The 26,307-nt window shown below is 52.8% G+C and overlaps 1 protein-coding gene across 4 annotated transcripts in view; it reads right to left on the bottom strand.

Moving 5' to 3' along the window:
* RIPOR3 (RIPOR family member 3) overlaps positions 1-26,307 on the bottom strand; it is an 87,249-nt gene that overhangs the window by 7,984 nt on the left and 52,958 nt on the right. For 3 of the 4 annotated variants that reach the window (XM_049870077.1, XM_049870078.1, XM_049870076.1), the window contains 13 exons: positions 21,831-21,977; positions 18,480-18,558; positions 9,831-9,854; positions 9,481-9,537; positions 8,597-8,746; positions 8,429-8,492; positions 8,090-8,133; positions 7,793-7,918; positions 7,560-7,705; positions 6,434-6,563; positions 3,585-4,157; positions 1,302-1,432; positions 217-340 (listed from right to left, as the gene is read on the bottom strand). In XM_049870077.1, coding sequence (XP_049726034.1) covers positions 217-340; positions 1,302-1,432; positions 3,585-4,157; positions 6,434-6,563; positions 7,560-7,705; positions 7,793-7,918; positions 8,090-8,133; positions 8,429-8,492; positions 8,597-8,746; positions 9,481-9,537; positions 9,831-9,854; positions 18,480-18,558; positions 21,831-21,977 — 1,795 coding nt within the window. The remainder of the gene's footprint in view (positions 1-216; positions 341-1,301; positions 1,433-3,584; positions 4,158-6,433; positions 6,564-7,559; positions 7,706-7,792; positions 7,919-8,089; positions 8,134-8,428; positions 8,493-8,596; positions 8,747-9,480; positions 9,538-9,830; positions 9,855-18,479; positions 18,559-21,830; positions 21,978-26,307) is intronic. The other variant, XM_049870075.1, reaches the window with a different exon arrangement.

Below are 26,307 nucleotides of genomic sequence, written 5' to 3'. Positions count from 1 at the left end.
TCTTTCAATCATGTACGTCAATAAATGTTCCTTTTGGTTGAGCCAGTTTGGACTAGGGTAGCATCGTCTACAACTGAAACGGTCACGGCCAAGCCTTTGGTCCAGGGCTTGGACTGCATAAGAGTGACACGACTATTCGCCCAGGCCTCTTGCCGAGACACAGTGCCCCCTGCCACCTTCCAGCTGAGCCCTCCTCCAGCCCAGCCCCTCAGCCACCTGCAGCAGGGCTTTGCAGACTTGGAGGTGAGCCGTGAGTAGCACATCCAGCTCCGGGGCGCCAGCCGTGAGCTCCCTGGAGGATGCCTTCAGGGATGGCAGTGGGGGTGGGGTCCTGTCCTTTCTGAGTTGGATTGAGAAGGACTGAGTGAGCATTCCATCAGCAGTTCAGCTCCCTCTGAGGGTAGAGGGAACCCTCCCTCCCCAGAGAGGTCTGGATCAGGGAGGGTGACTCCAGGTCCCAGGGAGATGGAGGTAAACTGAGGAAAAAACTAAGAAGGAGCAGAGGGCAGTGATGGCTCCAAACAGGGCTGAGATGGTGTAGGGCCGCGTGCTTCCAGGATGTCTGGTTTGGAGTCAGAAGCCTGAGGTTCAAACTAATTCCCAGCCCTGTGACTCAGACAAGTCTGCCTCCCCGAGCCTCAGTGTACCTGTCTGGAAAGTGGGGACAGGAATAGCAAGCAGAGGGTTGTGAGGGTAAGTGCGATGCTGCCAGCAGGAGTGCCCAGCACAGTGTCCAATTGGCAGACGCAGTGAACAGGTGCTGACCTCGAGGCCTGAGCAGCTCTCGCCGCTTCAGGGGGACGTGACACCCACTCCCACCCTAAGGGGTTGTGGGAGAAGAGGAGGAGGGGAAACACGAAGCGGGTTTTCACTCCTGTGCCGCTGTGACGTGGGCCCAGGAGGAGTCCCTGTTATCGGCGTGGTGGGGTGGGTGGGCGGCGGCTGGTGCGGAGGGGTGGGTCTGAGCTGGAGCAGGGGGTGGGGAGCCTTGGTCACGCGGCGCATTGGTTACGCAGAGGTCAAAGCTTCCTGCACCTGCTTGTTGCTTGTGAAGACTGACACTGCCCGTCTCTCGGAGCAGAAAGCTTGTGGCCAGGGTGGGACGTGCTGCCTCGTTCACTCAGCGGTCACCAAGGACCTGCTGTGTGCCAGGCAGTGGACAGAGCAACGACAGGGGGGCCACAAACAAGCATACAAGGGCAGTGGGGAGAAACTAGGCAGGAGGCTGACGGGACGTGTGGAGCTATGGTAATCAGGAGGGGACACTGGCCACCAGTCCCTGCTGGGAGGGGCGCACTCACCGGGGACCCTGGGAGCCCCCAAACAGGGACAGCTCGTCCGGGGCAAAGTCGGCATGGAGGAAGGCGAAGCTCTCCAGGATGCACTCCATCAAGCTCTCGGCTGAGGCGTGCTCGCGGCGGGCACTGCGGGGCTGTGGAGAGCCATGGGTCCCGGAGTGCCACACCTGCACCCTATAGGCAGAGCCACCCACCCAGCCACAGCTCAGGGGCTTTCACCGCAGACCTTCAAAGTCTCTCAGGTACCAGCACTGATCCCATGCGCTGTCCCAGGGACAGCAGAATCCTGTCAGCTGCCCTGAGCACAACTCCAGCCCCTGCTACGTGGTGGGGGAGGGCCGTGGCTTCCGGGAGAGATCCCTCCCGAATGGCCATGACAAGAGAAACAGACTGGAAAAGCCTCGCAGGGAGCCGCAGGTGACATGAATGAGTGGGCGGGCTGGGTGGAGGCCACGGCAAAGAGGAGAGACAACAGCTGCTCTGCCTCAGCTCGCGGCTGCCACTTGGGAACATGAGACCAGTGCTGCCAGGTGGTCAACTGTCTAAGAAAAGCCGGAAATCTGGACTTTTATGGAAAACCACCCAGGTTTTCAATATCAACAACTAATTCCAAATTCTTTTGAAAATATGGTATGGGTCAGGCCAGACGCCTCTTCAGGAGGCTACTGGGGACTTCCGTCTTCCTGTCCCTGATCCGTGGCTGAACTACAGGGCTGGTTCCCACCTCATCCCACACAAACTGCACCAAAGGCCCAGCTGGAGCAAACACGGCCCTGTGCGCCACACCTGTGTCCTACAGGTGGAGCCTAAAGAAAAACCCTTTAGCAACTAGGTGCAGAGGTCTCATTTTCTGATGGCAAAAAACGTATGTATGTATAACATATATACACACACACAAGCATATACATATATACACATACACATATGTGTGTGCATGTATAATTTCTCCAAAAAATCAAGCTAAAAACCATGGCCTATGGTCATTTTTAAGGGGCTCTGGTGGCGCCATGGTTAAGCGCTCAGCTGCTAAGGGAAAGGTCCGTGGTTCAAACCCACCAGCTACTCTGCAGGAGAAAAGACCTGGCGATCTGCTTCCGTAAAGATTCCCCAGCACCCAGTCCGTAAAGATTACCGCCTGGAAAATCCCTGGGGGGAAATTCTGCTCTATCCTGTACGGTCACTATGAGTCAGAATCGACTTGGTGACACACAGCATAATCACTTTTATTTTTCTAACCTAGTTTGCCAAAATAAAGTTCCTTGAACATGTTCAAAATCATCTGCCCCTTGCTGAAGTATTCAAGATCTTTGTGTAAAACGGGTGGGATTTTTCTAAATGCAGACGTGACAGGAGAAGCTGGGTGCCGACTGAAATTGTTCTGCATAAAAACACTGTTAAAAAAAAGCTGACATTGTTTCTTAAAATTTTTTCCCCAGATTTTCAGGCAAGTCCTTTTTAAAGATTATGGCAGTGGTAATAGTGAACACTTATTAAAACCTGCTGGATAGAAAATGAGAGATTTCATTTTCTTTCACCTGTGATGATATGTAACGTTGGAGTACAGGTGGTGTTAAAACAATCAAAACTAATTTTTGAAGACAGCTGTTTTCCTTGAACTATTTCAGTGCCAATGTGTGTCCTACACAAAAGAGAATGGCTTCATAAATGAATTGACGTATGAATAGGTGCTGATGTTACACGTTTTACTTCACATACATTTAAATTTAGAAACACAAAAAATTAGTATAATCTGCCCAGGCCAGGCCTCCGTAGCTCCATGACAGCCAGTCCTGGGCCCTTTTGAGGGGAAGGGCTGCAAGGGGCCTTCCACAGAGGTCTGCTGACTGCGGGGAAGGTGCGGGGGTGGGCTGAGGCAGGCCAGCTGTGTGGGACCTTCCACAGAGGTCTGCTCTGACCCCGAGAGCACCTGAGCTCAGATCTGAGAGCTGAGCCACAGCCCCATCGACTACAGTTGGAGATGTGCGATGGGGCCAGGTTCTAGTCGGATGTGGAGCTACTTATCCGCTCTGGGCCCTGGTTTCCTCTTCTAATCAGACATTCACTGAGTGTTGGATCTGTACCACCCCATGCACAATCCCCTGAGCCCTCCTCCCAGCCTGACAAGGCCTGCCATCATCCCCATTTGACAGATGAGGAAACTGAGGCCCAGAGCGGTCATGTGGGGCTGAGACCAGGGTGCGGGCCCAGGCTGGTTGGTCCCAGACCCTTTCCCAGTCATCATGCCATCGGCAAAGCAGGGTCGCTGCCAGCAGCGAGTGGTCCTACCTTCAGGCGGTCCCTGAAGCCGAGGACCTGGTATTCCAACTCCCGGAGCGGGGGCTGGGTAGGGGCTGTGGACCTCAGTAACTCCAGAACCTCCTGCAGGGGCTGCTCAGGGGCCATGCCTGGCCCATCCACTCCATCCCTGGTTTCTCCTTCATCCTGGCCTTCCTGGCTACCCGGGATCATGCGGCTGTACAATGGGGAGCCCCGTGACAGGTCGGAGCTCTCCACACCCAGGTCCCTCCAGCCAGGCCGCTCCACAAACGAGCCTTCTGCCAGCTGGGCCATCTCTGGCAGAAGGCCCGGACAAGGGGGGTCCTCACGGGCCTCCTCTTCAATGGAGGTATTAGGGCCCAGCGCCAAGGGCAGGAACCCCACATCTGACGTGGAAGCTGATGTGCTGGTCTCAGTGTCTCGGGGGTCCTCGGAGCTGAAGGAGTCCATCTCTGGCAGCTCCTGGCTCCGGCTGTGCAGGCCAGGGCCCTGCAGATCGCTGTCAGACAGGTAGCTGAGGATGGAGGTGGCCCTCGACCTGCCCAACAGCAAGGCCTGCTGTGGTGGCTGCTGCAGGACAGACTGGGGAGGGGGACACAGAGCCAGCCTCACTGGCCACTCCAAGACCCAGGCAAGGCCCCCAGAGGGGCTTCCCCCCACCCTGGACACCTGTTCTGCACACCCACATGCCCTGAATGGCTGAGGTCCCCCAAGGTGGCCAGACTTTGCCCTGGTCTCCACCACCCCCTCGGACTCCCTCCTTTCCAGCCTCAGTGGCCTCCTTGCTTTCCTCAGCCCTCCAGACTCATTCCCACATTGCTGCCACAGGGCCTTTGCACTGCCTGTGCCCTCTGCCCAGAACATTCTTCCCGATATGTCTTCCTGATTTGTGCCTTCGTCTCCTTCAGGTCCTTATTCCCTTTTTCAGAAACCCATCTCTGGACACCCTATTTTAAATGGCAACTCCCCACTTTGCCCAGCAGCTCGCCTCCCCCACCTCTGCTTGTTTTTCTCCGTGGCCCTGACACCCATCAGCGGACTGTACAGTTCTCTGGTTTGCCTATTGTCTGCTTTCCCCAGGATGTCAGCTCCCTGAGGGCACAGTCCTTGAGGGCCCAGGGGCAAAGCCAGGCACATAGTTATGAATGAGTGAAGCAACTAAATGAATGAAGGGTGACACACAATACTCAACAAGTGCCCCGTATCATAGAAACAGCAGCTCGTCACTAAGCATTTGGTGTTCATACGTCTGTTCTAAGGATCTTCGAGGCATACCTCATTTAACCCTCACAGGGCCCCAGGGGGGTGGCACTGTTCACACCCCAGAGAGGCTCCAGCACCGGCCGATCCTCCGGCCACATGAGCAGGGAGCACAGGGCAAGAGCTCGAACACTCAGCCCTTGGCTGTACCCCTTGCCTCCCTTATCAACCAGACCAACAGTAAATTGTCCATGTTCATACAGCGCTGTCTCTGTGCCAGGCATTCTTTTAAGTACTTCCTATTAATTAGCTCATTTAGCCCGCACGACAACCCCATGGGTGCATGCTGCTATTCCCATCTCTCTAATATGGACACTGAAATCCAGAGAGGTAAAGTCACTTGCCCAAGATCACACAGCAGGTGAGCAGCAGAGGCAGAATTTGAACCTTGGCTGTCTGGCTCCAGAGTCCATGCTCTTGACTGTAGATGGTTTTCTAACCAAAATACCCTGGGCACCCCCACATCAGACAAGAAGGTTTCCTCTAAATTCACAAGTTTCTGGGCTTACATGAAGCTGCCCTCCCCACTCACATGAGGCCTAGAGGGCAACAGGAAGTTTGTCAGGCTCAGCATCACACAGGCCAGCCTGAGTTGGGGTGCCTCTCCCACCTACCCAGTAACCCCCATGTGCCACCACCTCACCACACCTTAATGGGGATGGGCTCCCTGGGACCCCAGGACCCTTGTGAAGGAAGCATCGGCTGGCACCAGCGCAGAACGATGTGTATACAAGTTATTCACGGCCCTGTGGTTGGTGATAGCAAAAGCAGTAACAACCTCAATGTCTTCTTGAATTGAGTAGGATGCAGGTGAATGTGGCCTCCTGAAATCTGTTGCCGTGAAGTGGATTCCGACTCATAGCGGCCCTATGACGCAGAGTAGAACTGCCCCATAGGGTTTCCTAGGCTGTGATCTTTATGGAAGCAGACTGCCACAGCTTTCTCCTACAGAGCTGCTGGTGGGTTCAAACTGCCTAGCTTTCGGTTCTCAGCTGAGTGCTTAACCACTGTGCCACCAGGGTTCTCTCAATAAAGAATGAGGAAGCCCTCTGGGGGTTGATAGAGAACAATCTCCAAACACAGCCTTGGGTTAAAAAGGCTGTTACGGAATAGAAGGGTAGGGAAGAATGGGTGTTTGCTTGTTGGTGGAGAGAACATCTCTGGAAGAATGTGAAGAAATGGACAAAAATGGTTGGCTCAAAGGAGTCCTGGATTTCTGGGGGCACAGCAACTAACAACAACAAAAACGTCAAAGTATTACCTTCTAGGAAAATACATTAAACGTAGGTTTAAAAGAAGTAAACGGAGGTCCGTGGCTGGTGAGGTCCAGGCGAGGCGTCCAGGAGAAGCACCCAGGCCCAGGACCAGACTCCTGCCCAGAGCTCCCAGAACAGAGGGGGCAGCAGAGGAAAAAGAAGGATAGAAAAGCCCCAGAAGAGCCCCAAAACAAGCGAGGCTGAACCCAGAGCTTGCTCACCCCAAGGTGCGGACTGCTCAACCCAGCCCTTCCCAGCATCCTTGCTGGCCCCTTGGGAGTTGCCCCCCTCCAGCCCAGTGTGACCCTGCCCTGCCTCAAGGGAGGGGGGAGGCTCACTCACCAGGTAGTACCTCTCCCTGAAGCTGGGCGTGCTCGGGGGCGTCCAGCTGTACAAGGAGCCCTTCCTGCCGCCCACAGACAACTTGCCTGTGGGGCTGGGTGACAACAGGAAGCTCTCAGCATCAAACGGGCTGGAGGAGAGAAGAGACGGCCCGGGTCATGGATGCCCAGGGGCCAGCTGGGGCACGGCAGGAATCCTGGGGGCTCTGGAGTGATAGGGCGCTGTCTTCATCTCACACACAATGACAGTCGTTACTGAGCACTGCTGTATGCAAAGAGCTCCCTGACCCCTACCTATGTCCTTCTGACACTCAAGGTAGGGAAAATGAGGAGATACAAAGGTTCTGAGAAAGAGAAGTGGCTTAGCCCAGTGGTTCTGGTGACCCCAGGCTTGGACACCACCCCAGGGAGAAAAGAGAGGCCAGCCCCAGTGGCCAGAGCTAGCACAAAAACAGAAGGAATTTCTCAGCCCCCTCACGTCTTCAAACCTGCCCCAGGCCTGTGGAGAATAAGGAAAGAGAACTGCCTCAAAACACCACGTTTCACTTGGGAAAGAGCTCTCCTGCCAGAAAAAAAGCTTTGGAAACCACTGGTGTTCCCTGAAATGTGGTGCACAACCAGCTCCTCCCCACCCCCTTTCCCAGGGCAGGGATTGTCCAAGGAGTATGTCCCACCATGGGGTCTGTGGTCCAGGGTGGAGTTTATGGTGGTGGCTCAGCCCTGTGCCTGGGAGGCAGCAGGGGCCAGCCAGCCTCACTGTGAGCAACTCCTGGGTGGAGATGAGGTTTTAACAAGGGCCACCAAAAAGGGTCCTGACCCAGCTGGGTCTTCAATAGACACTCGTTCAAAACAGAATTCAAACTCAGAGGGGCAGGACTGCAGAGAAAAATCTAGGCCTCAGCCTGTCTGGGGGCAGGAGGTGAGTCGGGCGAGGTCAGGATGTGAGCAGAGATGTCCGCAGATGGTGCGCAGGGCAGGAGCAGGCCCACTGTGACCTCAGGCCACCAGGGGGAGCCAGTGAGGCCCTGTCCTCCCAGGTCCCTGTGGGCTGAGGACCCCAGGGCTGGTTTTTCCAGGTGGCCCTGGGGAGGGGCAGCGGGGCTGGTGGGGGGGCAGCCCCCACTCACTTCCATAGCACCTCCAGCTGTAGCTTGATGGTGCCCAGCTCTGTAATGTCCACCATGATGACCTGGGGCCGAGTCGTGAAGAAGTCAGTGATGTCACATGTCACTGCACCCACGGCCAGCGAGCTCAGGCCCCGCAGCTCTGTCACCTGGAAGGGGGGGGTGTCTGAGCCGAGTGCCCAGGGTGCCCACCCCAAACCCCCACTCCCACATCCCCCTTCACCCTCCTCAGCCACCTTGATCTCGAAGTTCTCGTGCAGGGCAGGGACGAAGGCCTTCTCCTCCTCGTCCCAGGTCTGGCTGTCATCTGACTCGATCCGGCCCTTCAGCTTCCAGCGCTGGCGGCCCAAGCGCATGAGCACCTGAGGGTGAGGCCCAAGAAGGGGCATGTCAGCCACCCAGGTGGGGGCCCAAGACAACCTCAAGCCCTCCCTGCCAGCCAGGCAGGATGAGGCAGAAATGCGGTTGGGACCCTTGTTCCCCAACAAAGGATCAGCCAGAGGCCCTGGGGACAGACCCAGTGATGGTCGTACCTCATACTGGTCTCCAGGGCAGAGCCGCGCATAGCCCACCAAGCCTGGAACAGAGACAGCTGATAGCCCTCCTGTGACCCTGCCCCTCCCTTGATCACAGCCCTTACTGGGGGACCCCTCAAGAGTAAGTGTCAGCTTTAGGGGGGATGAGCCATCATGATGGACAGGAGGGGGCCTGGGCCCTCACATCTGAGGCTCAGGAAGGGGTGGGACTCACCAGAGCTGGGCCTGGGCCCCTAGCATTCTGCCAGCCCCCCATCCCCAGCAGGAGTCCGGGGCCCCCAAGAAGGCCCTGATGTCCACCCACGCCAGCCCTGGCCAAGCACTGTCACCCATTACCTTTCATCCTGACGTGGAACTCGCCCAGGTGAACCTCCAGGGCCCCCTCGATGAGCCACATGTCCTGCAAAGCACCAGGCATGGCTCAGCCATCCACCCTATGGACCTTGCAGCCAGCAGCCCCACAGCCCAGCCACTGCTCTCCCCGCCGGCCACCACCACACCCACCTCGGTGCACTCGTGCAGGCTGCGGCCCAGTTCCTGCAGGCTCTCCCTGGAGGCGCGGCTCGGCGGGCACCTGGAGAAGGCCTGCTGCATGTTGGAGGCGCCATCGCGCAGGCGGCACTGGATGCAGTACCCCTCATAGAGCTCGTCCACCTGCGGCAGGCACAGGCATGGGCATGCCCCATCCCAGGCGGCCTGCACTCGCGTGGCCAGCTCTTGCCCTCCGAGAGGCTGAGCCACTGTTCCCCAACCCCTCCTCACAGGATATGGGCCCACATCTGCCCTGCCCACTCAGCACCCCCAGCACACAGAAGGTGCACAGAAATTGTGACATGAACAAATGAATACATCACTTCTGTCTGCCCTATTTTATTCCCCTTGTAATAAGAGGGGAGGAGGGTTTCTGATATCCTGCCCACTCCCAGGGCTACCCAGGGAATAAAGCAAGGTCACAAAAGGGTCTGGCAGACTGTAAATCTTCAGGGATTTGCTGTATAACCTTCTGTAAATCTTTGTCCCTGTCTGGGCCTCTACTTCTCCATCTGTACAGTGGGGTGGCTGGACTCAGCCTTCCCAGCACTCTAAGATTGCAGTGCCTGAAGCCTTTCTGTCTAAACCAAGGAAAGGGCCCACATGGCTCTGGGGGAGCCCCAGTCACTCCTGCTGTTCCCGACCCCAGGCATGAGCCCTGCAGTCCCTCAACTGGCCCAACGCCAGGAATCATCTACAGTCACTGCTGCCTCTCCCACTTCCACTCATCCTCAGCTGTCTTCAGCTGCCCCAGAGAGGAGGAAGGGGCAGCTACCAACACCCAGAGAACCTAGATAAGGACCTGCAGCTGGGAGGCTGCCCCAGTCCCACCAATGACACCCCAGGGGCTGGCTGACCTTACTGATGTGAAACTCCATCTTCCGAATGTGCCTCTCCACAGAGCGCGTTTGCTTCTCCAGAAGAAAGAGACAATGTCTTGAGAGCGGCCTGGGCCACCCACCAGCCTACGCCACCCTCCTCCAGGTCCTAAGCACAGCGAGCTGAACTTGGAGCTCAGGTCAGCCCTGCTCCATCCTAGAGTAAGGCTCATCACTGAGCCTCAGTTTTCCCACCCACAAAATGGGAAGGAACCCAGGTGTTCTTCCTGGAGGGCAGTCTGGAAGGGAAGTGAGAGCACAGATGTGACCCAGCCAGGCCCAACAGCCCACCTCGCTTACCATGTGCAGGTGGAAGAAGTTTCACTCACCTTGTCCAGGTCATAATAGAAAGCCTGCAGGGAGAAACGGAGGGGGAGAAGGTGTCAGAGTACCCGACACTCCTCCAAGGCCCGATGAGGCTGTCTGGGGTGCATGGGCTCAGAGGATGCCAGTGCCTGCAGCCAGACCCATGCTATCCTCTGAGGCCTGAAGGCAGCGGGCCATGGTCCAGGCAGAGGAAAACAGGGAGTGAACACATGGATTTTGGCAGTTCTAGGCCTGGCTCCGCTACTTTCCAGCTGTGTGGCCTTGGGCAAGTTACTAGACCTCTCTGAGCCTCCATTTTCTCATAGGTGAAGTGGGATAGCAACAGCACCTACCCCATAGGGTCACTATGAGGAGTAAAACAGACAGTAGGTACTCAACAAATGGGACCAACTGTGGTTTGATTGTTTAAGGGATTTAAGGGGTGGCTTCAGCCATGACCAGAAGAACCTGAGAGGTGAGGGGCTCGAAGAGACAGCCAGCACCACTCAGGAATTCAAGCCTTAGGGAATGGCAAGTCTAGACTGGTCTATCCAGGCTGAGATGCAACCAATGAAAAGAACAGATTATCAGGGGCCAGCAAACCTGTTCTATAAAGGGCCAGAGGGTAAATGCTTTAGGCTTTGCAGACCATTCTGTCTCTGTCACAACCACTCAGCTCTGCCTTGTAAATAGTGTTCCAATGAAACCTTATTTACCAAAAAATGAACACACAAATCAGTTGCCACTGAGTCAATTCCAACTCATGGTGACCCCTGTGTGTCAGAGTAGAGCTGTGCTCTACAGGGTTTTCAATGCTTGTGACCTTTCAGAAGCCTCACCAGGTCTTTCTTCAGAAGCAGATCACCAGGTGCCTCTGGGAAGCTTCAAACTGCCAACCTTTTGGTTAGCAGTCGAGCACTTAGCCGGTTTCACCACCCAGGGATGCCTTCATTTACAGAACAGGCCATAGTTTGTCAACCCCTGGATTAGAGTCCACATATCTGAGACTGGAGGAATTTCCACAAGTGGCATCAGGAACGAAAGCAAGGAGTGGGAGAAAATGTAAACTGTGACTTCATTTTCATAAGACAATCATTGACAGCCTCTTTTTTTTTTTTATGCATTTATACATACATTTGAATGATACGTGATGGGGCGGGGGGAGGATTATGGACAAATAAGCACGAGGTTGTCCTCAGGGTAAAACGAGGTAGGACAGAGAAGATTGGGGCGGGGAGCCGATGGAAAAAGAAAGGATTAAACTCCCCAAAAGCCTGTTTGCTCGTGTATGCATTTCCGCAAAATTGTACATTTCTATAAATTTCCACCTAAGGAATAAAGACATAGGAAAGATCCCAAGCCTTTGAAAAGAAGAGGGGCTGCACCACAACCTCTTAGAAACTGACTTCTGCTTAATCAGAGGTAGCAGCAGCCAGGGAAGCAGGACCCCTGGGCGTCATCTCCCTGTGTGGCCCTGGTGCAGTTTCCACCCCTTCCTTGGTCTCAGTGTGCCCATCTACGAAATGGGGGAGCTAATACATAGCACTTTTAGACACTCGCCTACCTCAGGGCTACTGCTAGAACCAAGGGAGCCAGTGGGGGAGGAGCTCTGAAGCATGAGAACCCTGTGCCTGTGATGGGGTTGAAAGGAGTAGGGTGGGTGCTGGGAACTTTCCACCCCACATGTGGTGAGAGGCAGGGCTGGGAACCGGGATGGGATCGGGGATCTTGGCAGCACATCCTTCAACCATCTGCATCTGGTTCACCCACTACCCACCCATCCCGGGAAGGTCTGACTGAGCCAGCCTGACCTTACTTCCCTGTGGCTGTACACGATTGAGACCAGGGCCCTGCACCTCTCACTCCTCCCAACCCCCAAGGTCCTCTCCCCTGGAGCCAGGGTGCAGAGTTGGCTGGATGATACTTTGATGGAAAATGACCCGTTTTCCCAGCCCCCCAATCAAGCAGGCACTTTGGAGGAGGGATGCTGGCAACCAGGGGAGTCCTGGCTTTTGTTTCCAAAGTCTAGTCCCATTAAGGAGAGGTAGAGTTTTCACATGTCTGTCAGTTTGTCGTACTGTGGGGGCTTGTGTGTTGCTGTGATGCTGGAAGCTATGCCACCGGTATTCAGCAGGGTCACCCATGGAGGACAGGTTTCAGCAGAGCTTCCAGACTAAGACAGATGAGGAAGAAGGACCCCCAGCAGTCTACTTCTGAAAAGAATGAGCCAGTGAAAACCTTATGAATAGCAGAGGAACATTGTCTGATATAGTGCTGGAAGATGAGCCCCCCAGGTTGGAAGGCACTCAAAGGATGACTGAAGAAGAGCTGCCTCCTCAAAGTAGAGTCAACCTTAATGATGTGGTTGGAGAAAAGCTTTCGGGACCTTCATTTGCTGATGTGGCGCAACTCCAAATGAGAAGAAACAGCTGCAAACATCCATTGATAATCGGAACCTGGAATGTACAAAGTATGAATCTAGGAAAATTGGAAATCATCAAAAATGAAATGCAACGCGAGGGCGGAGCCAAGATGGCGGACTAGGCAGACACTACCTCGGATCCCTCTTACAACAAAGACACGGAAAAACAAGTGAATCGATCACATACATAACAATCTACGAACCCTGAACAACAAACACAGATTTAGAGACGGAGAACGAACTAATACGGGGAAGCAGCGATTGTTTCCAGAGCCTGGAGCCAGCGTACCAGTCAGGTACGGCACAAGCACAGAGACCTGCTCCACCCTCCTGAACTAACCCCGGGAGGGGGACCAGCCGGTTCCACGGGCAGCGTGGGACGCAGCCGGTAGGAGAAGTCCCCGGGAGGCAGTGACTGGTCTTGGAGCAGAAAGAGCAGCATCCGAGCCGGGGAACCATCCCGCAGAGATTTGGACTGGACGCAGGTACGCCATAAACACGGAGAGTTGCTCCACCCCCCTGAACTAACCCAGGGAAGGGGACCAGCCAGGTCGCGCAGGCGGCGTGGGACGCAGCCGGTAGGAGAAGCCCCTGGGAGGCAGCGACTGGTATTGGAGCGGGGAGAACAGCGTCCCAGCCGGGACACTCGGTCACGGCACAAGCACGGGGACCTGCTCCACCCATCTGAACTAACCCCGGGAGGAGGCTCAACTGGTTCTCGGGGCGGCACGGCCACGCGGCTGGAGGGACAAGAAGTCCCCGGGAGGCAGCGACTGATTTTGGAGTCGAGAGTGCACCATCCCAGTAGGGGAGCCTTGACGCTGGGCGTGGGGCTGGAAGCGGAGGATCTGACCGTGACTCCAGCGGGCCAGACCCCCCGGGGGCAATCTCCACACAGCCAGCACACATAGGCGACGCACCCGCGGGAATCTCAGATATAATAGTCATTCCAAGCAAGACAAGCAACTCTGGCTATATTCTGAGGTGCTACTCTCCTATCTCTCTGTTCCCTCCCCCACCCTCCCCAGGCGGCTTCATTAACATCTGAATAGCCTGAGCCAGAGGGAGAACTCTGATAGGGATCTGACTGCATTTTTTTTTAGCGGATTTTCTGGAAAAACTAGTTTCCCAGTGATGGCTCGGAGACAACAATCCATATCAAACCACTTAAAGAAGCAGACCATGACAGCTTCTCCAACCCCCCAAACAAAAGAATCAAAAGCTTTCCCAAATGAAGATACAATCTTGGAATTATCAGATACAGAATATAAAAAACTAATTTACAGAATGCTTAATGATATCACAAATGAAATTAGGATAACTGCAGAAAAAGCCAAGGAACACACTGATAAAACTGTTGAAGAACTCAAAAAGATTATTCAAGAACATAGTGGAAAAATTAATAAGTTGCAAGAATCCATAGAGAGACAACATGTAGAATCCAAAAGATTAACAATAAAATAACAGAATTAGACAACGCACTAGGAAGTCAGAGGAGCAGACTCGAGCAATTAGAATGCAGACTGGGACATCTGGAGGACCAGGGAATCAACACCAACGTAGCTGAAAAAAAATCGGATAAAAGAATTAAAAAAAATGAAGAAACCCTAAGAATTATGTGGGACTCTATCAAGAAGGATAACCTGCGGGTGATTGGAGTCCCAGAACAGGGAGGTGGGGACAGAAAACACAGAGAAAATAGTTGAAGAACTCCTGACAGAAAACTTCCCTGACATCATGAAAGACGAAAGGATAGCTATCCAAGATGCTCATCGAACCCCATTTAAGATTGATCCAAAAAGAAAAACACCAAAACATATTATCATCAAACTCACCAAAACCAAAGATAAACAGAAAATTTTAAAAGCAGCCAGGGAGAAAAGAAAGGTTTCCTTCAAGGGAGAATCAATAAGAATATGTTCTGACTACTCAGCAGAAACCATGCAGGCAAGAAGGGAATGGGACGACATATACAGAACACTGAAGGAGAAAAACTGCCAGCCAAGGATCATATATCCAGCAAAACTCTCTCTGAAATATGAAGGCGAAATTAAGATATTTACAGACAAACACAAGTTTAGAGAATTTGCAAAAACCAAACCAAAGCTACAAGAAATACTAAAGGATATTGTTTGGTCAGAGAACCAATAATATCAGATATCAGCACAACACAAGGTCACAAAACAGAACGTCCTGATATCAACTCAAATAGGGAAATCACAAAAACAAACAAATTAAGATTAATTAAAAAAAATAAATAAAAATACACATAACAGGGAATCATGGAAGTCAATAGGTAAAAGATCACAATAATCAAAAAGAGGGACTAAATACAGGAGACATTGAACTGCCATATGGAGAGTGATACAAGGCGATATAGAACAATACAAGTTAGGTTTTTACTTAGAAAAATAGGGGTAAATAATAAGGTAACCACAAAAAGGTATAACAACTCTATAACTCAAGATAAAAATGAAATGCAACGCATAAACATTGATATCCTCAGCATTAGCGAGCTGAAATGGACCGGTATTGGCCATTTTGAAACAGACAATCATATAGTCTACTATGCTGGGAATGACAGCTCAAAGAGGAATGGTGTTGCATTCATCGTCAAAAAGAACGTTTCAAGATCTATCCTGAAGTACAACGCTGTCAGTGATAGGATAATATCCATACACCTACAAGGAAGACCAGTTAATACGACTATTATTCAAATTTACACACCAACCACTAGGGCCAAATGTGAAGAAATAGAAGATTTTTACCAGCTGCTGCAGTCTGAAATTGATTGAACATGCAATCAGGATGCATTGATAATTACTGGCGATTGGAATGCGAAAGTTGGAAACAAAGAAGAAGGATCAGTAGGTGGAACATATGGCCTTGGTGATAGAAAAAATGCCAGAGATCGAATGATAGAATTTTGCAAGACCAACGACTTCTTCATTGCAAATACCTTCTTTCACCAACATAAGCGGCAACTATACACATGGACCTCGCCAGATGGAACACACAGAAGTCAAATTGACTACATCTGTGGAAGGAGACGATGGAAAAGCTCAACATCATCGGTCAGAACAAGGCCAGGGGCCGACTGTGGAACAGACCATCAACTGCTTGTATGCACGTTCAAGCTGAAACTGAGGAAAATCAGAGCAAGTCCACGACAGCCAAAATATGACCTTGAGTATATCCCACCTGAATTTAGAGACCATCTGAAGAATAGATTTGACGCACTGAACACTAGTGACCGAAGACCAGACCAATTGTGGAATGACATTAAGGACATCATACATGAAGAAAGCAAGTGGTCATTGAAAAGATAGGAAAGAAAGAAAAGACCAAGATGGAGGTCAGAGGAGACTCTGAAACTTGCTCTCGAATGTTGAGCAGCTAAAGGAAAAGGAAGAACTGATGAAGTAAAAGAACTGAACAGAAGATTTCAAAGGGCCTCTCAAGAAGACAAAGTAAAGTATTATAAGGACATGTGCAAAGAGCTGGAGATGGAAAACCAAAAGGGAAGAACACACTCGGCGTTTCTCAAGCTGAAAGAACTGAAGAAAAAATTCAAGCCTTGAGTTGCAATAGTGAAGGATTCCTTGGGCAAAATATTAAATGATGCAGGAAGCATCAAAAGAAGATGGAAGGAATACACAGAGTCATTATACCAAAAAGAATTAGTCGATATTCAACCATTTCAAGAGGTGGTATATGACCAGGAACCGATGGTATTGAAGGAAGAAGTCCAAGCTGCTCTGAAGGCATTAGCCAAAAACAAGGCTCCAGGAATTGATGGAATATCAATTGAGATGTTTCAACAAACAGATGCAGCTCTGGAGGTGCTCACTCCTCTATACCAAGAAATATGGAAGACAGCTTCCTGGCCACCTGACTGGAAGAGATCCATATTTATGCCTGTTCCCAAGAAAGGTGATCCAACTGAATGTGGAAATTATAGAACAGTATCATTAATATCACAGGCAAGCAAAATTTTGCTGAAGATCCTTCAAAAATGGCTGCAGCAGCATATCAACAGGGAATTGCCAGAAATTCAGGCTGGTTTCAGAAGAGGACGTGGAACCAGGGATATCACTGCTGATGTCAGATGGATCCAGGCTGAAAGCAGAGAATACCAGAAGGATGTTTACCTGTATTTTATTGACTATGCAAAGGCATTTGACTGTGTGGATCATAACAAACTATGGATAACACTGCGAAGAATGGGAATTCCAGAACACTTAATTGTGCTCATAGATCGAGAGGCAGTTGTTCGGACAGAGCAAGGGGATACTGATTGGTTTAAAGTCAGGAAAGGTGTGCGTCAGGGTTGTATCCTTTCACCATACCTATTTAACCTGTATGCTCAACAAATAATACAAGAAGCTGGACTATGTGAAGAAGAACAGGGCATCAGGATTGGAGGAAGACTCATTAACAACCTGCGTTATGCAGATGACACAACCTTGCTTGCTGAGAGTGAAGAGGACTTGAAGCACTTACTAATGAAGATCAAAGACCACAGCCTTCAGTATGGATTGCACCTCAACATAAGGAAAACAGAAATCCTCACAACTGGACCCATGAGCAACATCATGATAAACGGAGAAAAGATTGAGGTTGTCAAGGATTTCATTTTACTTGGATCCACAATCAACAGCCACGGAAGCAGCAGCCAAGAAATCAAAAGACGCATTGCATTGGGCAAATCTGCTGCAAAGGACCTCTTCAAAGCATTGAAGAGCAAAGATGTCACCCTGAAGACTGAGGTGCACCTGACCCAAGGCATGGTATTTTCAATCGCATCATATGCATGTGAAAGCTGGACAATGAATAAGGAAGATGAAGAAGAGTAGACGCCTTTGAATTGTGGTGTCGGCGAAGAATATTGAATATACCACGGACTGCCAAAAGAACGAACAAATCTGTCTTGGAGGAAGTGCAGCCAGAATGCTCCTTAGAGGCAAGGATGGCGAGACTGCGTCTTACATACTTTGGACATGTTGTCAGGAGGGATCAGTCCCTGGAGAAGGACATCATGCTTGGCAGAGCACAGGGTCAGCGGAAAAGAGGAAGACCCTCGACGAGGTGGATTGACACAGTGGCTGCAACAATGAGCTCAAGCATAACAACGATTGTGAGGATGGCTCAGGACTGGGCAGTGTTTCGTTCTGTTGCGCATGGGGTCGCTATGAGTCGGAACTGACTCGACGGCACCTGACAACAACAACAAGAGTTTTCACAAGGAAGCAGTGGTGGGGAGAGAGGAGCTGGGAGGGACTTCCCAGTACTAGAAAGAAAGCTCCCAGCTGGAGGGGTAAGGAGCAGGCAGGTGCCGGAGCAGGGGCATCCTGGTAGAGTTGCCAGATGACATACAGGACGCCCAGTTCTAGTTAAATCTCAGATAATCAGTAAATAATCTTTAACACAAGGATGTCCCACATGTTGCGTGGGATGTTGTTACCGCTGGAACTGCTCTGCCTCATGGTGATCTAGTGCAAAACAGAACGAAACGTTGGCCGGTCCTGCGCCGTCTTCACAGTCTTTGATGTGTTTGAGCCCATTGTTACAGCTATTGTGTCAGTTCATCTCATCACACTTAAACTAAATAATTACTTGTTGTTTATCTAAAATTCACCTTGGGGACATCTTGTTTATTTGCTTTTGTTTTTGCTATACCTGGCTGTGCTAAGGGGGCAGCAAAAACCCAGGGCAGGCAAGCCTTATGCTCACAGATGCTGCCCCTGTAATGGCAGGAAAACTGAAGAGCGGCTGGACGTCAGGGGATAAACAGGCTTCATCAAGGACGGGGTCAGGAGTCACTGCGACAACATTCAATGCCTGACCCTCTCTCCTGACACCATGTGAGCAGCCCCAGCTGCAGGTTCCCTGTGGTGGCCAGGGTCTAGAAAGCAGGACCGTCAAAAATACACACACTCCATATACTTGCTGACCTGAAAGCCCCCTGTAGAGCCAAGAGAGAATGGGAAGGGGCTCTAAAACTGAACTGCGGCAGTGGGTGAAGGGTGGGGTGGGTTTGGGAAGTTTCCCACCAGCCTGCAGGTCACAGTCAGCGCCAAAGGTAGGTTAATTCATCATAAGACCCAGAAAGTCTATTCTTTGGTCTTGAGGTTCTGAGACTGCGGTTCACGCCCATGATGCAGATAAGCGGGTGAGGGGAGTCCATCTCTGGACCCTGGCCAAGGCTGCCTGGCTGCGCAGGGCGGGGCGGGGCGGGGCAGGGCCTCACCAGCCTGGAGTTCCTCCGGGTGTCCTTGTGGCGTCCAGACAGGTAATCCAGCTCTGCCTGCTGGACACATAGGTACTCCCTGTGAGGAGAGCAAGGAAAAGGAGCTTTACATTTAAGAGGGAACAGAAGCAGGCCAGTGGCCAGTGCTCCAGTGTGGAGGCAGCCACGGCTGCAGACATGGAGGTTGGCCATGGTTCTCAGCAGGGCTCAGAGGCCAGAGAGCACAGAGCCAGTCCTACCACCCGGAAGCCTGGCCCTTGCTCACTGGGCCTCCAGCTCCCACACCCTGAGCAAGGGCTGTGTGCCCAGCACTGCAACATGGGTTACAGGGAAGCTAGGGAAGCTTTCAGTTAATTCCTAAAACAGCCCACACACAGGTCCCACTGTTATTACACCCTCAGCGGTGGAATGAAACCCGGCCCCGGGTCCCCAGCACGGAAGAGGCAAGCTCAGGTCTGAAACATCCAGAAGCCCCCATCTTCTCCTCCATGTTACACTCCCTCCCAAGTTCAACCCCAGCCTGTGGTGAGGTCGGTGCAGAGCTCAACCCCTAATGAACAAGGACTACCGGTCCTGCTGGCTGGCTACCCCAGGGCCGAGGACCAGAGAGAGGCCTGGGAAGCCCATTCTGGCGAGCACAGAGGAAGCCGTGGGCTTGGTGGAGGGTTTCACATCGTGTGTCCCAGACAAAGAGACTCGGACAGGAAATGCAGGGTCTGGACTTGGGGCCTGGGCTGGGGGCCCATCTTGCTCCAGCATGGATTTGCTAGGTCACTGGCACTAGGCCCCACCTACACCACAGCAAACGTGGAAGGGGCAGCTTTTGCTGGGCCATGGCTCGTTTGGGGGCTTGGGCCCCCAGGGAGGAAGGGGATGCCATCCACCCCGGACACCCAGACAAGTCTCGATCATGCAGTCCTTACGGGACACCAGAAGCTGTCCTGTGAGGTGACACCTCTGGGGCAGGCCCCCACTTTCCACGCGCACATGCCCAGCACCCGCTCTGCAATAGCACAGGGCAGGGGGTCCATTATGGGAGGAGGGTAAGGATCGCCTCCTAGTGTGGGGACTAGGCCTTGGCAGTGGGTGGGGGGAGAGAAGGGAGACGACATTTACCCTGTGCCCAGGTAGGACAGCAGAGAGGGTCAGTGTTGCCCCTGGAGTTGATTTAAAAAAACCAAACCCATTGTCGTCAAGTTGATTCCAACTCATAGTTACCCTACAGGATAGAGTAGAATTGCCCCATAGGGTTTCCAAGGAGCAGCTGCTGGATTCAAACTGCTGACCTTTTGGTTAGCAGCGGTAGCGCTTAACCACTGGAACACCAGGGCTCCCAGAGTTGATTTAGTGGTCTCTAAAAAAAAAAATTTTTTTTTTTTTAAATATAGCAATGGATGTAAGGATGGCACGGGACTGGGCAGTGTTTCGTTCTGTTGCACATAGGTGGCTATGAGGCGGAGTAGACTCAATGGCACCTAACAACAACTATCCTTCCCCTGGTTCTATCCTACCCCTGATTACTGGCCATGTAATCCTAGACAAGTTGCTTCCCATCTTTGGAACTCAGTTTTCTTGCCTGGAAAAGGAGGCTAACAGAGTCTCTCTCGTAGGGTTCTTGTACGGATTCACAGACATATGCATATAAAGCCCCGAATCAATGGTAGCCATTATTGCTGTCATTATTATTAGTGAGGGATGAAGATCAGGGGCCCTAAGAGGTGGAAGGCAGGGCAGGGCAGGGCATTCCAGGAAGGAGGCACAGCATTCCAGTCTGAGGGGCTGAGTGCTGGACTGGAGAGCTAAAGGGGCTGCAGCCTCCCATCCTCTCACCGCCCCCGGGGCTATTTAGAAGAACACAGCACGGACACATGAAGAAAGATGGCACATTTCAGAATGGGTGGTGCCTAATGAAGGAGAAGTCTAGAAAGGTTGAAGGTCAAATTATAAAAAGGACCTTGAATGTCCTCCCAAGGCAGTAGGGAGCCAGGGAAGAGACTTGAGCAGAGAAGGGATTATGGCATGGGGGGCTGGGAGCCCAGGATGGTGAGAGTAGTGATAAGGCTGCTGCAAACAGAATGGCAGAAAAGGAGCAAGGAGCTAAGCCAGCGGGGAGGAATTGAGAGAACGGGGTTGAGAAGGTGCTGCCGAGAGGGCTTGGAAGATGGCTCCAGCCACACAACGAGGAGAAGGCAGGAGTGCTAGGAGAGGTCAGAACGTGCTGTCCATTTAACCTAGAGCACCCAGTGAACTGAGCAGCAATGAACGGCTAAGTCCACGTAACCTATTCATGAGAGAGCCCTCTCGCTCAGAGGAGGCTGACTTTTACTCTAGACACAGTGGTGACAAGCCTGGAATTCTGGCTTCTCAGCCAACAGGCATGTGACCTGGGGAGAACAGAGCCGGGAGCCTGGCCTGGAAAGAGACAGAAGGAGCAACAGTCTGGGGCGTTCTGTCCAGGGGCCAGCACCCCCCTCCCCTCTGCAGCTGCTGGACTCGCCACTGTAAAGCAGTGTTGAGGGGCCACTTATCCCCCATCCTCCCTGAGGGGAGGCATGTCCAGCCCACCCCCCAGCCCTCACCTACTGGTCTCTGAGGGAGGGGGGAGGATGGCTTGTCTGAGGCAGACAAGTGGCTCTGTCCCTTTCCCCTCCCTTTCAGGTGGGAGGAAAGACCCCCAGGCAGACTGTACCCTGCGAAAGGGGTTCAAAGTCTTCCAAGTCAAGGGGCAAAGGATCAGGAAGCCAGTTCAGCCTCGCCACGGGGCTGCCTTTTCCAACCGAGCCTCCAACAAGGCTGGCCTCCAGATCTCTTTCATGTGGTTCAAAATTCAAAGAGCAGATCCACGGGCATACGCAGCTTCTCACACTCTGTACCCAATATTTAGGACAAATGTAGCATTTCTAGAGACAATCCCACTTGGCCGTGAAGACTGGGTGTAATACAGTATCTTTGCTCTTTCAGGTTCCCGCTTAAGTGCCTATTTAAGATTTTTTAAGTTAAGGAAGAATATATACTTTGAAAATCATTTTGTCCTGAAGTTTAAATTTTTCATCAACTCTGGTTCCTCTTTGGGTGACCGGCTCCCCCGTTTATAAATCAGGGTGAGCTAGGAGGGAAATTGTCTTCTGCGCTGACGTTTGGGGATCTGCGTCCTTCTTTACCTCCTGCCTTATCTATGCTGTGTCCCCAGCACCCTGGCTGCACCCAGGACATGCCATTGATGACACAAACAACCAGGAGCTCCCTCTGTCCCCTCTTACAACAGGACCCAAATGCCTCCCCAAGCAAGAGGCAGAGAGAAGGCCAGTGAGGGAAAGGACACACATAAAGGCAACAAACGGCCCTCCTTACTTGAGGCCCCTCTTCAGCGCTTCAAAGATCTTCTTCACCTGCTGGGGCTTGGGGTCCAGGCAGACAGGGCCCTTCCTCAGCGTGCCGTACGTCCTGGGAGGTTTTGCCGGCATTCGCGACCTCACAGAGTTCCTGTTGATGGATTTTCTATGAGAAGGGATGGGATAGAAGGAAGGAAAGGGGTCAGAGCGAGATCTGCATGAAGCTCCCCAGGGGCAGGCACTTTGGGAACAGTGACCAGAGCCCCAGGTTGAGTCCCACTCCATTGCCATCAGGCTGTGTAGTCTCAGGGGAGTTGTTGAGACTCTCCAGGCCTCAGTCTGCTCATCTGCAAAATGAGAGGACTGGATTTGAGGATTAAAAATAATAATAATAAACACCTGATGTCAGAAATTAATTTACAGTGAGAAATACAATCAAGCAGATGAAATGCCAATACTCTCTGACCAGCATGTCTGGTTTGCAGGCAAAGCAACATGGGAGGCCAAATTGTAGTCCCAGGGTTTACTGTGGAGTTGGTCCCTGTTGGCTCTGCCTGCCCATCCCCCATCCCTCCTGTTAACTGCACCTCGATTTTCCTCTGGAGCAGCTCCCCGACCCTTCTCTTCTTATGTGTGGTTTTTGGGGAAGAAGTGTCTTGACAAGTCACACATGCATGCATATACCTGGGTATCCTGAGGCAGACCCACAGCCTATGTGTAGGTTAGTCAACATATTCCACTCTCATAGCCCAGGGAGAGACACGTGACCCCAGCCTGGCAGTAATCAGCCAGGGGCTGGGTTCAGAATTCACAGGAGGAAGTTTTTTGCCACTGGCATTGCTAAAGTGGGGGGACATATACCTAGACCTTCCAGCAGCCACGTTTGCCACCATGTGGGGAGAATAAAGTCAACACAGAGGGAAGCAAAGCAGCAGAAAGGTGGAGGCAGACCAAATCCATATGACAATAGTTTCTGGATCCAGCTATGCCTGAAGTTAGCCTGCAGACAGACTTACATGAGCCAGTTGATCTCTTTTGCTTAAGTCACTTGCAGCTGGGCATGTGGCCTGGATAACTATGAACTCATGTCTCCCAGCAGTGACGGCTGGGTACCTGGCCTTTCAGGGCTGTCTAGGTGAATTCACCATTTCAGCTTCACTGGGGAGATGTCTTCCTTCTGAAGAGATCCCGTTCTGCGGCTCTGGGAACCCTTCAGAGTCCACTGCACTTTCAAGGTCTAAAACTAAGGGCACAGAATTCATTCATTCCAACAAAACTCACAGAGCCCTGCTTTCTCTGGGTCAGGTGCAGTGGGAGCCAGGAGGCCTGGGTCCCACCCTCAGGGGCTCACGGGCCACAGGGAGAGGCAGAGCAGGCATGGCTCCAACTCCTTCGCCAGGCCCCGAGAGAAGGATCACTGGGCCAGCGCCCCACCCCAGTCCCCAAGAAGCTCAGGCAGGCAGCCCAGCTGCACTTCCAGCTGAGCCAGATGCTGTACATTCCACGGCAGACACGGACATGGCTGTTTACTTGCAAGAGATGAGTTGTCCCCACCACCCCTGCTGATGGCAATTGAGCCCCGAGACCAGTGGTCCCATGACGTGGCTGCACAGCCAGATCACAAATCAAATGCCAAAATACAGATTCCCAGGCACTGCCCAAGCGTTTGGAGAGCTGGGTCTGAGAGGATGCTGAAGCCCAGGAGACCTGGAACCCTGCCCTGAGCGCTCAGCACCTCGCCAAGCTGGAGGGCTATACCCCCATGGTCTAGAACACAAGTTCTGGATTAGCCGCGCATGTTCAAATCCCAGCCCCACAGATCACAGGCACTTAACACACATGAGCCTCAGTTTCCTCATCAGTAAAAAAAAGAGACAATAAGAGTGCCTGCTTCTTGGAGTTGTCATGAGATATTCATTCAACAAATATTTACCAAGCACCCACTGTATGCCAGCCACCATTCTAGGGGCTGGGGATAGAGCAGTGGCCCAAACAGACAGCCCCCCCACCCTTGTGAGCTGAGATGCCAGCTGGGGAGAGTGGTAACAAGCACAGGCTTGGAGCCAGACGCAGGGATCTGTATCGGGTTCCACCATTTATAAGCTGTGTGACCTTGGGTAAGTTACTGAACCTCCCTGTGCCTCCATTTTCTCATTTGTAAGATGGGGCTGAAGAAGAGAGAAGCATAGAGTTGCTGGAAGGATTAAATGAGTTAATAAGTATAAAGGGCTCAGGAAGAAAACACCATCTCTCAGGTAGCCAGTTGCAAAGGAGAAAGCTAAAGCAGGGAGATGGAGGCAGGGGAATGTGTATGACGTTAAGTAGGGGACAAGAAAGATGCTTAGCCAGGTGGTGTTTGAGCACAGGCTGTGCGCGTGAAGCCCTTGGCACACGCCTGGTGCATCCCCGGCATGCAATCTGCACTCCCAGCTGTGACTGTCAGACTTTACCCATCACAGGACACTTCCAAAGCCCCAGAAGGGGCTGTGCTCCCTCCTCCCCTCACCCTCCCCGAGGCCACAAATGTCACCCACCTCTTGGACCCGGCCCTCCACACAGTTGCCATCTCCAGGCCCGCAGAGAGGGGAGGGGCGGTAGCTGTGGGGACAGCGGGGTCCCTGCTGGGCTGGGGTCCCGGTGGGTGGGTGCAGGCAGGCAGGTGGGGTGGATAAATGCTCACCTCCGGGCTCCCCGAGGCCCAGTCCCAAGCAGGTGCACGCCTCTGGCCCAGCCCCCTCCCATCCACCTGGAGGCTTCCTTTGAGCCCTCCTGCTGCGATGCACCTGGTCAAGCCTGCTCCAGAGAAGTTCTGAGCCCAGTGCTCCTGGTCTGAACTCAACAAGGCAGGTGTGGAAGCCTGGGGATGGTGAAATCAGGCTGCATGGCTGGCCCAGGTGTCACTACAGCCAGCAGGGAGCAGCCTCTGGGGGCGGATGTCTTAGCAGCTCTGGGGCAGGCTCAGTAAATATTAAACAGCCCTCAGCTCACCGACAAGCACCCAGACGGGCACATGCCACCCAGCCCTCATGTGAGGCCACCAGGGCAGTCCACTTTGTGTTGTTAGGAAATCACTTTGTCAAATCACTTTGTCGGAGGCCTTGGTAGGAGTCGGGATTGGCAGCCAGGCAGCGGGGCCCAAGTCGGCATCTGCCACCTGCCCCAGGCTCCAGGCTCCAGGCCCCAGGCCCCGGGCCCCGGGCTCCAGGCTGGGCCGGGGCAGTGATAGGGCCTGCCCACACCTTCAGGTGAGGACCCGCTACAGCAACATGGTGAACTAGACTTTTGTCCTGGTGTCTGCCAGGTACTAGATGTCAGTGACAATGACAAACATGCATCTAGCACTAAAGTTCAAGCTCCGGGTGCTTTACACGAACCGACCATCTACTCCCTTTACACGTCCATGAAGACTATCCCATTTTTACAGGTGAGGAGACATGTTAAGTGACTTGCTGCCTGGCTCCAGAGTCTGTGCCCTCGGCCACCTCACGTGGCAGGGTGCAGTGTGAGCCACGTCTTCCTGAAATCAAGGGCTGCTACTTGGTTTTCATGCCCACACTTCCCAGCTGTCCCAACAGAGGCATCCCCAGGGCTGTGGGGACAGTGCCCTGCCTCTCCGGGGTCCCTAGTTCAGGAAGATACTGTCTGACCACATGGTGGAGGAGAGACCTGGCTGAGGAGTGGCAACAAAGGGGTTAAGGGCAGCTCTGCCTGTCATTCTGGGCAGAATTAGGCCAGGACCCTGCCCAACCAGGGTCAAATGGAACGCTTCATCCCCTTTTTCCCCATTCCTCCACACCACCAGCGTCCAGGGCCTCTCCATCCCTGCAAATCCAGCTCTTGGGAAATGGCCTTATTATAGTAGTCATTCATGCCTTCGTGTGGAATTCCCCCACCAGGTTACTTCCTCCCAGGTGAATTCTCTGAATAAAAAGCCCTGTCCAGAGTCAAGGGGGTTGGGTGCCAGGAAGGGGGAGGGGCAGTTGGGGGACAGAGGAGGCATGGGCCTGCCCTCATCTGAGTGGAGCCCTGCTCTCCCGTCCATGTTGTTTTGCCTGACCTGCGCAGACACTGAGGGCCTTGGCAATGGGCCATTTTGACCTGGTTGGGTTACCTGGGAAATAAGGCCAGAAGGCAAGGCCTGAAACCTAATCCAGGCCATCCAGCCCTGGAGCCAAAAGTCCCGATCCCTGTGAGCCAGGCAGAGACAGGAAGTTAAAAATAGACGTGTTTCTTCCCTGTCGTTATGGGCAGCTTCTGCCTCACCTGTGGACGAGGGGACTGCAGGGAATGAGACCAGATGGTGGCCATGCAGGGGCCTCAAGACCAGCCCAGCTAGGCATTATCATAATTCCTCGGGTGGGGAGCCCCTAAAGCGGGGGGTTAAGGATATTTACAACTATCAGGGCCATCATTCCTGAGCTCAATGTGGACTTTGCAGGACCTGATTCTTGCCCTTGCTGATGGCTGATGAGCCCAGCTGTCACGGGGCAGGAACA

This window comes from Elephas maximus, chromosome 25, assembly GCF_024166365.1.
Source record: "Elephas maximus indicus isolate mEleMax1 chromosome 25, mEleMax1 primary haplotype, whole genome shotgun sequence".
NCBI lineage: Eukaryota > Metazoa > Chordata > Mammalia > Proboscidea > Elephantidae > Elephas > Elephas maximus.
The sequence above is the reverse complement of the archived record's forward strand: the minus strand, read 5'-3'. Positions and strand labels throughout refer to the sequence as shown.